At 45.7% G+C, this 13,569-nt stretch overlaps 1 protein-coding gene across 9 annotated transcripts in view; it reads right to left on the bottom strand.

The window, feature by feature from the left end:
* TLK2 (tousled like kinase 2) overlaps positions 1-12,920 on the bottom strand; it is a 142,517-nt gene extending 129,597 nt beyond the window's left edge. For 2 of the 9 annotated variants that reach the window (XM_010380079.2, XM_030923438.1), the window contains exons 1-2: positions 12,655-12,914; positions 10,729-10,814 (exon numbers count right to left, since the gene is read on the bottom strand). In XM_010380079.2, coding sequence (XP_010378381.1) covers positions 10,729-10,809 — 81 coding nt within the window. In that variant the 5' untranslated portion in view covers positions 10,810-10,814; positions 12,655-12,914. Of the gene's footprint in view, positions 1-10,728; positions 10,815-12,331; positions 12,355-12,654 lie in introns of those variants that run through there. The other 7 variants (XM_010380080.2, XM_030923439.1, XM_030923436.1 and 4 more) reach the window with 5 other exon arrangements.
* Between the last annotated feature and the right edge of the window lie 649 nt (positions 12,921-13,569).

Below are 13,569 nucleotides of genomic sequence, written 5' to 3'. Positions count from 1 at the left end.
TCCAATCCTTTGCATTATATGCAGTGTTTTAGAAAAAGGATATGTTAAGAGTAAGATATGGGGGCCAGGCGCGGTGGCTCACACCTGTAATCCCAGCGCTTTGGGAGGCCAAGACGGGTGAATCATGAGATCAGGAGATCGAGACCATCCTGGCCAACATGGTGAAAATCCATCTCTGCTAAAAATACAAAAATTAGCAGGGCATGGTGGCATGCTCCTATAGTCCCAGCTACTAGGGAGGCTGAGGCAGAAGAACTGCTTGAACCTGGGAGGCGGAGCTTGCAGTGAGCCGAGATCACGCCACTGCACTCTAGCCTGGGGACAGAGCGAGACTCTGTCTCAAAAATAAATAAATAAATAAACAAACAAACAAACAAATAAATAAAGTACTTAGCTAACCATGGCCAACATACTAGAAAGTAGATTCCAAACTAATCTCATCACATCTAGTAGTAGCCAGGATCAAGTGAGGAACCTAACAATTTAAGACCCAGACAAGGTAGAGAGGAAGAATAGAACTAAGCCAAATTATCCCTAGACCCAGGTTTGAAATAAGAAACCACTGATAATATACCTTATTTGTTTTCCCTTTCATGGCCTTTCTTAAAAATAAAATTTTAAGAAATCTTTCCATTTAATCTGAATTTAACTAAAAGTAGACAGAGAACAAGAAATAAAATAAATGACTTTAAAGGCCAAGAGTGACGACAACGCCAATGCTAACCACCTATAGGCAGGAAGGAAGAAGGAAGCAGATAAGAAGTGAAAGTCACAAGGAGGTAAACTTTACAGTGACACAAGAGTTCACACACACTAAGTGTTAGTTTTATATTATTGACTGCAAAGCAATGAAATAAAGAATTACTTCCATAAGAAGCCAAGAATCCAGAGACACAAGACCGGAACTCAAAAAAATCACTTCTGCTGGGTGCAGTGGCACATGCCTGTAGTCTCAGCTACTTAGGAGGCTGGGGTGGGAAAATCACTTGAGCCCAGGAGTTGGAGGCCAGCCTGGGGATGAAGTCCTGTCTCTAAAAGTTAAAATTTAAAAATAAAAAATGATTTCAATTTGAAGTCATTTGTACATTAAATTCTAAAGAAAAAATTTTGAAATTAGTGCAGGCATGGTGGCTCATGCCTGTAATCCCAACATTTTGAGAGGCCAAGGAGGGTGAATCACCTGAGGTCAGGAGTTTGAGACCAGCCTGGCCAACATGGTGAAATCCCGTCTCTACTGAAAATACAAAAATTAGCTGGGTGCAGGGGCGCATGCCTATAGTCCCAGCTACTTGGGAGGCTGAGGCAGGAGAATCACTTGAACCTGGGAGGCGGAGGTTGCAGTGAGCTGAGATCATGCCATTGCACTCAGCCTGGCGACAGAGCAAGACTCCACCTCAAAAAAAAAAAAAGAAAGAAAGAAAGAAAAAGAAAAATCTATGAAATTAAGCTATAATTTGAGAGGCCTGGGAGTATAGGGAGAGAAGAAAGTCAAAGCCCAGGCCCTGCCCAATGAGGGGAGTGTGGGAAAGCCACCCCATACATTAGAAGATCCATGGGCTACACCCTCAGGATAAGAGCGACTCAGCTCTTATAAAATTTCAATGTATAGGTTTATGTAGACTAAGGCAAATTTAAAGAGAAAATTAATCAAGTGGAAGATAGGTCACAAGAAACTACCAAGCATTTAGGTAAGAAAACAAAAAGACAAGTAATACGAGAGACAGGGTAAGAGGCAGAGAAAACACAGTGAGGTCTAGTGTATGTTTAGCATGCCAGAGAAGACAGAATAAGACAGAAGCAATATATGTCAAGATAATGGCTGAGAATATTCTATAACAGGCCAGGTGTGATGGCCCACGCCTGTAATCCCAACACCTTGGGAGGCCAAAGCAGGTGGATCACTTGAGGTCAGGAGTTCAAGAACAGCCTGGCCAACATGGTGAAATCCATCTCTTCCAAAAATACAAAAATTACTTTTTTGTGTGCGTGTGGCAGGCGCCTATAATTCCAGCTACTTGGGAGGCTGACACAGGGAGAATTGCTTGAACTTGGAAGGCAGAGGTTGCAGCGAGAGGAGATCGCGCCACCACACTCCAGCCTGGGCGACAGACTGAGTCGACTCCATCTCAAAAAACTAAAACTAAAAATAAATAAAGAGCCTAATGGAAGCCAGTGGACAACTGTGAACAATGGACTTTAGTTAATAACGTATCATCAATTGTAACAAAGACACTAATAATGCAAAATGTTAATAATGAGAAAGTAGGGTGAGGAAGTATATGGGAACTCTGTATTAGCTGCTCAATTTTCTATAAACCTAAAAGTGCTCTAGAAAATATACAGACTGGGCATGGTGGCTCACACCTGTAATCCCAGCACTTTAGGAGGCCAAGGCTGGCAGATCACCTGAGGTCAGGAGTTTGAGATCAGCTTGGCCAAAATGGTGAAACCCTGTCTCTACTAAAAATACAAAAAAAAAAAAAAATTAGCCGGCCGTGGTGGCACATGCCTTTAGTCCCAGACACTCAGGAGGTTGAGGCAGGAGAACCACTCGAGCCAAGAAGGCAGAGGTTTCAGTGAGCCGAGATCGCACCACTGCACTCAAGCCTGGGTGACACAGTGAGACCATGTCTCAAAAAAAAAAAAAAGTATATATATATGTATACACACACATACATACATACATGCATGCATACATACAATTAAATACAGAATGGCAATAGCATGTGAATTGCGAGGGGGATAAACGGAGTTAAATCTTCAAGGTCACCAGTCTGGGCAAAATGGCGAAACCAAGTTTCTACAAAAATACAGAAATTTGCTAGATGCCAATGGAAGGCTTTTTTTTTTTTAATTTATAAAAAGAAAAAATACAAAAATTATTCAAGTGTGGTGGTGTGTGCCTGTAGTCCCAGCTACTCAGAAGGCTGAGGCAGTAAGAGCACCTGAGCCCAGGAGGTCAAGGCTGCAGTGAGCCATGATCATGCCACCTTACTCCAGCCTGGGTGAAAGAGTGACACCCCATCTCAAAAAAAAAAAAAAAAAAAAAAATCTTCAAGGCCCTTGTACTGACCAAGAGGAACACAAAGGTATTAACATTAATCTTTGATAAGTTAAAAATATGTGTTGTAATTTCTGTAGTAACCAAAAAAAGTAACCAAAACAGAAAGGTTCAAGACTTCCAAACTAGTCAATAGGGAGCCTTACTATTAAGAGTTATGAATAAAAACAGTCTGGATTAAGGCAGTAGCAATTGGGGCAGAAAAACACTTCAGAAATTTCAGAGAAAGGGGCACGAGTTGGTACTTGACCACATGTGAAATAAGGAGGGAATCAAATAAATACTAAAGTAAATTAATCCACAGTTCCTTAAAATGCATCAGTATAAGTACAGGCCATTTCTCAGCATTCATGCTTATTGAGCATTGTCAGGCATGTAATTAAATTAAATGTAAGACATACAAACATTTTTTAAAAATGAAAGTGGCTTTGGTGTGTGAAATAGCTGACACTAGATATTCATAACTGAAAGCTTCTAATTGCTGCAATGAACTACATGAAAATAAAGGTATCAGTTGGTTAAATACCTTTTCAGAAGTCAAATCTGATTATATGACGTGAGGTATCAGACTTAAAAATGTATAAAAGGGCACGGTGCTGTAATTCCAACACTTTGGGAGGCCAAGGCGGGTGGATCACCTAAGGTCAGGAGTTCGAGACCAGTCTGGCCAACATGGTAAAACCCCCATCTCTGCTAAAAATACAAAAAATTATCCAGGCATGGTGGCGTGCACCTGTAATCCCAGCTACTCGGGAGTCTGAGGCAGGAGAATTGCTTGAACCTGGGAAGCGGAGGTTGCTGTGAGCTGAGATCACGCCACTGTACTCCAGCCTGGGCAACAAAAGTGAAACTCCGTCTCAAAAAAAAAAAAAAAAAAAAAAAAAGTGAGAACTTAAAAGATACTTACCGCTGGGCACGGTGGCTCACGCCTGTAATCCCAGCACTTTGGGAGGCCGAGGTGGGTGGATCACTTGACGTCCGGAGTTCAAGAACAGCCTGACCAACATGAAGAAACCCCGTCTCTACTGAAAATACAAAATTAGCCGGGTGTGTTGGTGCATGCCTGTAATCCCAGCTACTTGGGAGGCTGACGCAGGAAAATCACTTGAACCTGGGAGACAGAGGTTACGGTGAGCCGAGATCATGCCATTGCATTCTAGCCTGGGCAACAAGAGTGAAACTCCGTCTCAAAAAAAAAAAAAAAAAAAAAAAAAAGATACTTGCTAAGGATTTAAATAAAGAATTCCTGCAGATTAAAATAATAAATTGTTATAGACATCTCCTTGTCTCCTTGTTGATTTGCTTTTTTTTTTTTTTTTTGAACACAGTCTTACTCTGTTGCCCAGGCTGGAGTGCACAGTGGCGCAATCTCAGCTCACTGCAACCTCCACCTCCCGGGTTCAAGCAATTCTCCTGCCTCAGCCTCCTGAGCAGCTGGGACTACAGGAGCCTGCTGACTTATCTAGTCTTTCTAGGGCGGTTAACTTAGTTCTCTTGGAAACAGTTCTTCTATTTTGCAATCATATTTCTCTTTTTTTTCTTTTTTGAGACAGAGTCTCGCTCTGTCGCCCAGGCTGGAGTGCAGTGGCATGATCTCGGCTCACTGCAACCTCCAACTCCCTGGTTCAAGTGATTCTCCTGCCTTAGCCTCCTGAGTAGCTGGGATTACAGGCACGTGCCACCACGCCCGGCTTATTTTTGTATTTTTAGTAGAGACAGGTTTCATTATGTTGGCCAGGATGGTCTCGATCTCCTGACCTTGTGATCCGCCCACCTCGGCCTCCCAAAGTGCTGGGACTACAGGCGTAAGCCACCGCACCCGGCCTGCAATATTTCACTGGTTTATGCGATTGTGTATTAAATTGAATAATTACAACACAAGAGTAAGTTATTGTAAAATGATCCTTGACATGGCTATAATTCAACTGGTAGGAGCAATGTGATAAGCATCAGTCAGTATGGCTTATAGAGAATGGAGAATGCCTATTAATCCAGTGAATTGATTATATACAGATTTGTTAACCACTATCCCTGTTATAAAAGATCTAAATTAACTTCTTATTGCTTTTGTTGTACTGTTGGAACAGTACCTGGCACACACTATTATAAGTATTTGCTACTATATTAGCATTGATACTCTAACTAGGTACAAGTAACAATGCATGAAAGGGTGAAATTCTGCCTACTTTACATGGTCTCCAGAACCGCCGAGACTACCTGTACTTAAACTGTCAAAAGGGAGCAGGGTATGGAATATAAACGGCAACAGGTTGACTGAAAACATATCAATTTAAGATATAGTCAGTTTCACATTACTAGAAGTAGATTATCCAGTGCTTACAGGAAGAGATCTTAAAAAAGAGGTAGGAGAGGCCAGGCGTGGTGGCTCACCCCTGTCATCCCAGCACTTTGGGAGGCCGAGGCGGGCGTATCACAAGGTCGAGAGACAGAGACCATCCTGGCTAACTAACATGGCGAAACCCCGTCTCCACTAAAAATATAAAAATTAGCTAAGTGTAGTGGCCCACGCCTGTAGTCCCAGCTACTCGGGAGGTTGAGGCAAGAGAATCGCTTGAACCTGGGAGGCGGAGGCTGCAGTGAGCCAAGATCGTGCCACTGCACTCCAGCCCAAGCGAGACTGTCTCAAAAAAAAAAAAAGAAAAAAAAAAAAAGAGGTAGGACAGCTCACATGTCAGGTCCATAAGACATAAAGAACTAGGAGCTGGGCACGGTGGCTCACGCCTGTAATCCCAGCACTTTGGGAGGCCAAGGCGGGCAGATCACGAGGTCAGGAGATCAAGACCATCCTGGCTAATACAGTGAAACCCCCTTTCTACTAAAAATACAAAAAATTAGCCAGACGTGATGGCGGGCACCTGTAGTCCCAGTTACTCGGGAGGCTGAGCTTGCAGTGAGCAGAGATCACGCCACTGCACTCCAGCCTGGGCAACAAAGCAAAACTCTATCTCAAAAAAAAAAAAAAAAAAAAAAAAAAAAAAAAAAAAAAAAAAAAAAAAAAAAAAAAAAGAAAAAAGAACTAGGTTCACAACCCAGTTTAACCTTATCACCTCAAAACTGCTAAGACGATGGCTCCAGGTCCTCCTAAAAAGGGGCAACTAGACCAGGGAGTCGCTATAGACTTTTCGGTGCACATTACACTACTTTCCCCTCATCAATTCATGAATGACAGAAAATGTCAATCTTTTAAACAAAAACCAAATAGTGCATCCCAAAACCCAAAACAAATGACCTTGGTTTAATTATTATGAAGTAAATATGCTGAGAAACTGAGTACATATAAACACACTATGCAAGAAAATTAAAAATTTGCACTATGCAAGAAAATTAGAAATAAAAAATTAAAAACCCAAATATAGGTAATAAGCAACTTAAATATAAGTAATAGATGTGGAGATTTGGCCATTTTGTTTTAGTCTAAGTAATGCAGTGTGTATCTAATTTGCAGGTGGAAAAAAACTTGAAAGTTATACAACAGAAGATTTACAATAACCAGAAAGTTCAAAGACTGTAGCTACTTGTAACACTCTTGTCCACTAGGAAAGAATCCACAGTGGCACTGACTTTCTTCCTTCTATGGACATCAAAAAGTACTGAAAATGTTATGAATAGTTAGGAGAAACTCAAGAGACAGCCCAAGAGGCTGAACCAGTCCCACTAGATGGCACCATCACAGGGAAGTCACTCTACTCTCATTTGGAGATGCAGGGGCTGAAATCTTTTTTGATCTTCGAAAAACAAAGCTGTCATCAACACAGTGATATTCTTTTTTTTTTTTTTTTTTTCTTTTTGAAACGGAGTCTTGCTCTGTCGCCCAGGCTGGAGTGCAGTGATGTGATCTCTGCATACTGCAAGCCCCGCCTCCTGGGTTCACACCATTCTCCTGCCTCAGCCTCCCGGGTAGCTGGGACTACAGGCACCCGTCACCACGCCCGGCTAATTTTTTGTATTTTTTTGTAGAGATGGGGTTTCACCGTGTTAGCCAGGATGGTCTCGATCTCCTCACCTCGTGATCTGCCTGCCTCGGCCTCCCAAAGTGCTGGGATTACAGGCGTGAGCCACTGTGCTCGGCCCTAACACGGTGTGATATTCTCATTGAGAAATAAGGATCTGAAATGAGAATTCAAAGCCAGGGAGAGGAGTTTTTCCAAAAGCACCCTTTTCTCCCAGTATCACCATCCCCTCCACACTCCCATTTCAAATCAACAGTCTGAGAGGTACAATGTCTTACTGGTAAAAGAAGTAATGCAAAGGCTGGGCACGGTGGCTCACGCCTGTAATCCCAGCACTTTGGGAGGCCGAGGCAGGTGGCTCACCTGAGGTCAGGAGTTCCAGAGCAGCCTGGCCAACATGGTGAAACTCCATCTCTACTAAAAATACAAAAAATCAGCTGGGCGTGGTGGCGCGTGCCTGTAATCCCAGCTACTTGGGAGGCTGAGGCATGAGAATTGCTTGAACCCAGGAAGCGGAGGTTGCAGTGAGCTGAGATCGCACCACTGCACTCCAGCCTGGGCAACAAGAGTGAAACTCTGTCTCAAAAAAAAAAAAAAAAAAGAAGTCATACAAAATGGAGATTTTCTTTTCCCAGCTCTGCAAACTACAGAATTAATTTTTTTCTTCAAGTTTGTTACGGAAAAAAAAAAAAAAACTCTCCTGCTAGTCCTCAAATAACAAATTCATTGTAATCAACAATACTAACCATGACTGGAAATATCAAAATAACATACAACTACTGAAGCCGGGCACAGTGGCTCATGCCTGTAATCCCAGCACTTTGGGAGGCCGAGAAAGGCAGATCACAAGGTTGGGAGTTCGAGACCAGCCTGGCCAATATGGTGGAACCCCCATCTACTAAAAATACAAAAATTAGCTGGGCGTGGTGGCGGGTGCCTGCAGTCCCAGCTACTCAGGAGGCTGAGGCAGGAGAATCGCTTGAACCCGGGAGGCAGAGATTACAGAAGGCCGAGATTGTGCCACTGCACTCCAGCCTGGGCGACAGAGCGAGACTGTCTCAAACAAACAAACAACTAATGGAATAAAAACAACTGGAAATAAAGCTGGGTGCAGTGGCTCATGCATGTAATCCTAACACTCTGGGAGGCCCAGGCAGGTGGATCATTTGAGGTCAGGAGTTCAAGACCAGCCTGGCCAACATGGTAAAACCCCATCTCTACTAAAAATACAAAAGTTAACAGTGTGGTAGTGGCGCAGGCCTGTAATCCCAGCTATCTGGGAGGCTGAGGCAGGAGAATCACTTAAGACTGGGAGGTGGAGGTTGAGGTGAGCTGAGATCCTGCCACTGCACACCAGCCTGGGCTAGAGAGTGAGACCCTCTCAAAAACAAACAAAAAAACTGGAAATAGGTAAATTTCTTTTTCTGTACAAAGAACTTCTTTCTATGTTGAAGGTAGAATTTTCTATTAAACAGGCTACTGTATTAAAGTTTTCTGATACCTTAGTTACATGATTTTAAGCTGGGGCTAGACAGCAACATGTTGAATGTCATTCATTCTTATCACTTTTGCCCTACTCCATCAAAAGTATACTTGGATACAGCCATCAAGAACCTAAAAACAGAACAATAACCCTAATGACAAAGATCAGTGAGCTTAAACTATGTACAATTTGAATATAAACTTACTGACTTATAGGACTGGGGTAGGGGGAGTGTCGGGGGACCATTTAAACAGACAGATCTGGATATCAGCCTTATGCTCAATCTTCAAGTGAAAAGACAAATCAGAGGTCACTTAGAGATCAATTTAGTATTCAGATACACTGCTCACTTCTACTTGAAGCTACTTCACCTAGATCAGAGAGTTTACATTTGTACATGCAACTTCAATATACAACGTCCAGGAGTACAGCTACTCTAAAGTGCCACAAAAGTAAAACTGTCTAAGTGTCCAAAGAAATTAAGCATATGTAACAAATCCTGTGTTCCCACAGCACCTTGTTACAGCTGTAATACAGATCTCATCACGGTATCATCTCACTCACCCCATACTGCAAATGTGGAGGTACTGTGCTCAAGCATCAGCTCTAACATCTTGCACAATGCCTAGCATACAGCAAGTGCTCAATATTTGTTGAATAAACAAAAACTATCAAGCTGGCTGGGTGCGGTGGCTCATGCCTGTCATCCTAGCACTTTGGAAGGCCAAGGTGGGCAGATCACTTGAGGTCAGGAGTTCAAGACCCAGCCAGGCGGCCAAAATGGAGAAACCCCGTCTCTACTAAAAATTAAAAAAAATTAGCCAGGTATGGTGGTACATGCCTGTAATCCCAGCTACAGGATACTGAGGCAGGAGAATCACTTGAACCTGGGAGGCAGAGGTTGCAGTGAGCCGAGATCGTGCCACTGCACTCTAGCCTGGGCAACAGAGCAAGGCTCTGTCTCAAAAAAAAAAAAAAAAAAAAAACCCTATCAAGCTATCCCACCCAGCTCACCAAAATGTGAGACCCATCAAAGAAGCCCATTTTTCCAACTAAACCTCAACACACCTTCTCCTTGGAGAAGCTCTTAACTGAGCACGAGATCAACACCCAGGTTACCATGAGACAGGATTTCTTGAAAAGCATAGAAAGAAATGTTGTATCACATTGGTTAAAGATCAAAAGCTCAGTCAGGCACAGTGGCTCCTGCCTGTGATCCCAGCACTTTGGGAGGCCGAGGTGGGTGGATCACCTGAGGTGAGTTCAAGATCCGCCTGGCCAAGATGGTGAAACCCAGTCTCTACTAAAAATACAAAAATTAGCTGGGCGTAGTGGCGGGCGCCTGTAATCCCAGCTATTCAGGAGGCTAGGGCAGGAGAATCCCTTGAACCCAGGAGGCGGAGGCTGCAGTGAGCTGAGATCATGTCATTCCACTCCAGCCTGGGCGACAAGAGCAAAATTATGTCTCAAAAAAAAAAAAAAAAACTCAATAGCTCATACATTCACACACTTCAAGCCCAAGGAATGTGATCTTGGACCAATGAAGCTTTTAAATAAAATATTGTAAATACACTTTGCATACTGTATTAAAATCAAACATTTTACACATTGTAAAATCATTCTATGAGAGCAGAGGGGTGGACCAGTGGGTACAAAACCACGCATAGGAAACTATAACATTGCTTAACTTCATAGGTGCCCATTAATGGGGGCCTAATCTAATATTATGCTCCTGCAAGAAGGAGGAATGAGAAAAGCAACAAACCAGTCTGAGGGTGCAACCAGTAAAGAGTCTGCAGACTTCACAGAGGCCAATTTTTCAAAACTCTACCATGTAACTACCTCCAAAGTCCAATGTAACAAAGCTATGCAATGCTTTATAATTTTCTTTCTGAATGACTGACAAGTTTTAACAAAATATGGCATAGAATCTATACACACATCCTGTTAGTTTCCTTGTAACAAGAACCATGAGAAACCTCTCCTATACCAGAAAGGAAGAAGAAACATATATTCCCATATAGAACATTTTCAAACCTACTATGTTAAATGACTACTGGAATGACTAGTAGGACCTAAAAGTTCACTGAAATTAAGACCCAAATCTTCTCCCCGCAAACTATCAGAAGGGCCTACCCAAGTTGCTCTTAATCATTTAAAAAATGTATTTAAATCAGAATATGAATAGTGTTCATTATCATCATTTTACTCACCTTACTAACACCTACTCCAGTAAACCTGGCCTCCAATAATTCCTGCCGTCGTGGGTCCAGGCTATGCAATTCTTCCATCATTTCTACTGAAAAAGAAAAAGTAGGCTGTGAAACCATAAATACTAAAATGTGAGGAGGCAATTTTTTGTAGAACAAAACTCACAGTAATTATTTCACTGAATGATCAAATGCAGTTAAATCTCAAGTAAATACAGCATACAAGTGGTAGACTACTATGTGCTGCATAAAACAGTAATACATTTAAAACATCTAAAGCAGCTCAGAAGTCCTCTTCTATGACAGCCACTTATTCTTCCCTAGTTCTGATTTGATTTTAACAGCAAAAATAAACCCCTCAAACCCTTCATAAAATCTCTGTAAAAGTTGAGCACAGGGGAAAAAACAAAACAAGAACTAGCCTGCAAAAAGAAAATTCCTTCTATCAGCCTTCGAATCCAGCTAAGTATCTTCAGATATTTATTTCCCACTGAGGAAATAGTCCTTAAACTAAAATATAAACCATTGACAATAATGTCAAAAGAATATAGGATGAATCAGAAGCTACAAATAACTGCAAAAACACTATAATACAGCTCCTTTCTCTGAAGAGCTCACAGTAGCTCATGAGAAAAGGAATTAATTATTTTAAATTTAATAGAGAGCCCACGGTAAAACCATCTACCTCCATTGACTCAGGAAATTAATATAGCTCCATAACAATCCCTTTAAAAAATCTTTTTCTGACCACTCCCTGCAGTAGGTTTCTCTTGATTCTGGACATCTGCTTTTAGCCCTTCTTCCAAGCAGGGAGGGGCAGGAGGACACCATTTTTAAACTTCCATAACCAATTAATGCACAGGCTACTTTCAGCAAATATGTCTATCCTTTGCAAGAGACCAACTCCTACACGACCCATTGAAAACCTCCCTTTAAAATTAACAGTGGAAAAGAAACATACATCATTACATAGAACCCCTTCGAACACATTATTAAGTAGTTGGAATGGCTGGTGTGATTTTAAAGTTACTGAAAAAATGAATCGAACATTCTCCTCTGCAATCCAACAACTCCACAATCTCCAGTAACAACCTCCTTACAAGTCCTTCAGTTTCATTTCCCTTCCTGGATTGAGAGCCTGGGGCAAAGGGGAATGAAAAGGTGACAAATTAAAGTTTCACCCACACAAGCAAGTGCAGGTTAGAGAGAGAATTAGGAAATTCTCAGAAAGGTTGAAATGCATCTTTATAAAAAGAAAAAGAAGGAAAAAAAAGACTGGGGGAATGAGTTTCCCCCGTGGCCTTCCTCGCGTCTTGCCCTGCCCTAATCGAGGTCGGAATGGCAGAGGTTGCAGTCTCTCCCAAACCCCAAGGTCTCTCGCAACATTTCCTAAACCTATCCATCCCCAGGCCCGGCCCGGAAAATGACGCCCCGGCGGTTATTCCGTTTAATGTCAACTCATGTTAAGGAAACAGCCACTCCGTCTAATTCCAGCGGGGCCTTGGACTGGGATCCTCCCTGCAGCCAACAGCCGGGAAGCAGGGGCGACGGGGCCTGGTCCCGGCGCCCCTCGCCGGCTCCAAACTTTCCCCAACTCCAGGCCCACCTGTCACGGAGGAAGGGAGGGCCGGCTCTCGGGGGCGCCCGGGAGGCTGCCGAGGCCTCCAGCTGCCGGGGCGCCCCCGTCTATCCTCCGGCCGCCGGCCCCAATCCCAGGCCGGGGCCGCCTGGGCCTCCCCCATCTTCGGCCCGGCCCCTCAGCAACCCGCAGCCCTCAGGGAGCCCCTCCCGCCTCAGCACCCAGGAGCTGCGGTCCGGAGCCGGCCCCGAGCTGGGCCCAGGTCGCAGGCTCCTCAGGCCAGAGGGGTCCCTGGGACGGTTAATGCCCCAGGCCTGGCGCCCTCCCCCGCCCGGGGCTCAGCCTCTCACCTGCCGCCGCCGCCGCCGCCGCTCCACGCTCCTCCCGGGAGGGGCCCCGACCCGACCTGGCTGCGGGCCGCTGCGCTCTCCCCCTGGGCAGGCCCGGGGCGGAGCCGGGGCCTCTCCTGAACGCCGCAACCCCCCGCCCGGGCAGCCGCCGCCGGCGCCGGGCTCCACGAGAGGGCGGGCGGGGGAGGGGGGGCACGAAGGCCGCAGATCCCCGGGCTCGCGTACAGAGCCAGGCGCCCGACGCGGGCCGGGGCCCGGGCGGCCGCGGGGGGCGCGGGACCGGCCTCCTGGCGCCGGACAAAGGCCAAGGGAGGCGCAGGAGGGCCCAGGCCGGGCCGGGAGGTGGGGGCCCGCTCGGCTGGGGGCCACTCGGGTGCGGAGCGGAGGGCGGGGGGGGGTCGGAACCGCTGGTGCCCAGGACCCGCCTCCGGCCCCTTAATCCGGATCGGTTCGGTCCGGATTAGTAGTGATCGGTGTAAACACACTAGTGAAACCGCGTGTTTCCTCGCGAGATTTGCACGGCTGGGAGGCAGGGGGGGTCCTGGGGGGGTGGGGGAAGCGCCGACAGTGGGGGAGGAGGGGGAGGGGACGAGGAAGGTTGGGGGGGGTCCCCGCTGCCCCAGCGCCCCGCCTCCTCCAATCAGCGGCCGCGCTGCCGGGCAGGGGTTAACCAGGGGACCCCGCGCCGACAGAGGAGGCCGCTCCTCGCCGGGCGGCTGAGGGCGGGCGACGGGCGGCGCCGGCGGACGGGCAGCGACGCGAGGGGAGGTCGGGCGGCCGGGGGAGCCCTGCGACTGCCCGTGGCCAGAGGCCCGGAGGACCCGCCGCCGCCTTTGTCACCGGTCCCCGGCCCGCTGGACTTGTCCGGGCCGGGGCGGTTGGGCTGGCGCTGGAGGGGCTTGGCCGCCCAGGTCC

This window comes from Rhinopithecus roxellana, chromosome 19 (assembly GCF_007565055.1).
Source record: "Rhinopithecus roxellana isolate Shanxi Qingling chromosome 19, ASM756505v1, whole genome shotgun sequence".
In the NCBI taxonomy this organism is placed as follows: Eukaryota; Metazoa; Chordata; class Mammalia; order Primates; family Cercopithecidae; genus Rhinopithecus; species Rhinopithecus roxellana.
The sequence above is the reverse complement of the archived record's forward strand: the minus strand, read 5'-3'. Positions and strand labels throughout refer to the sequence as shown.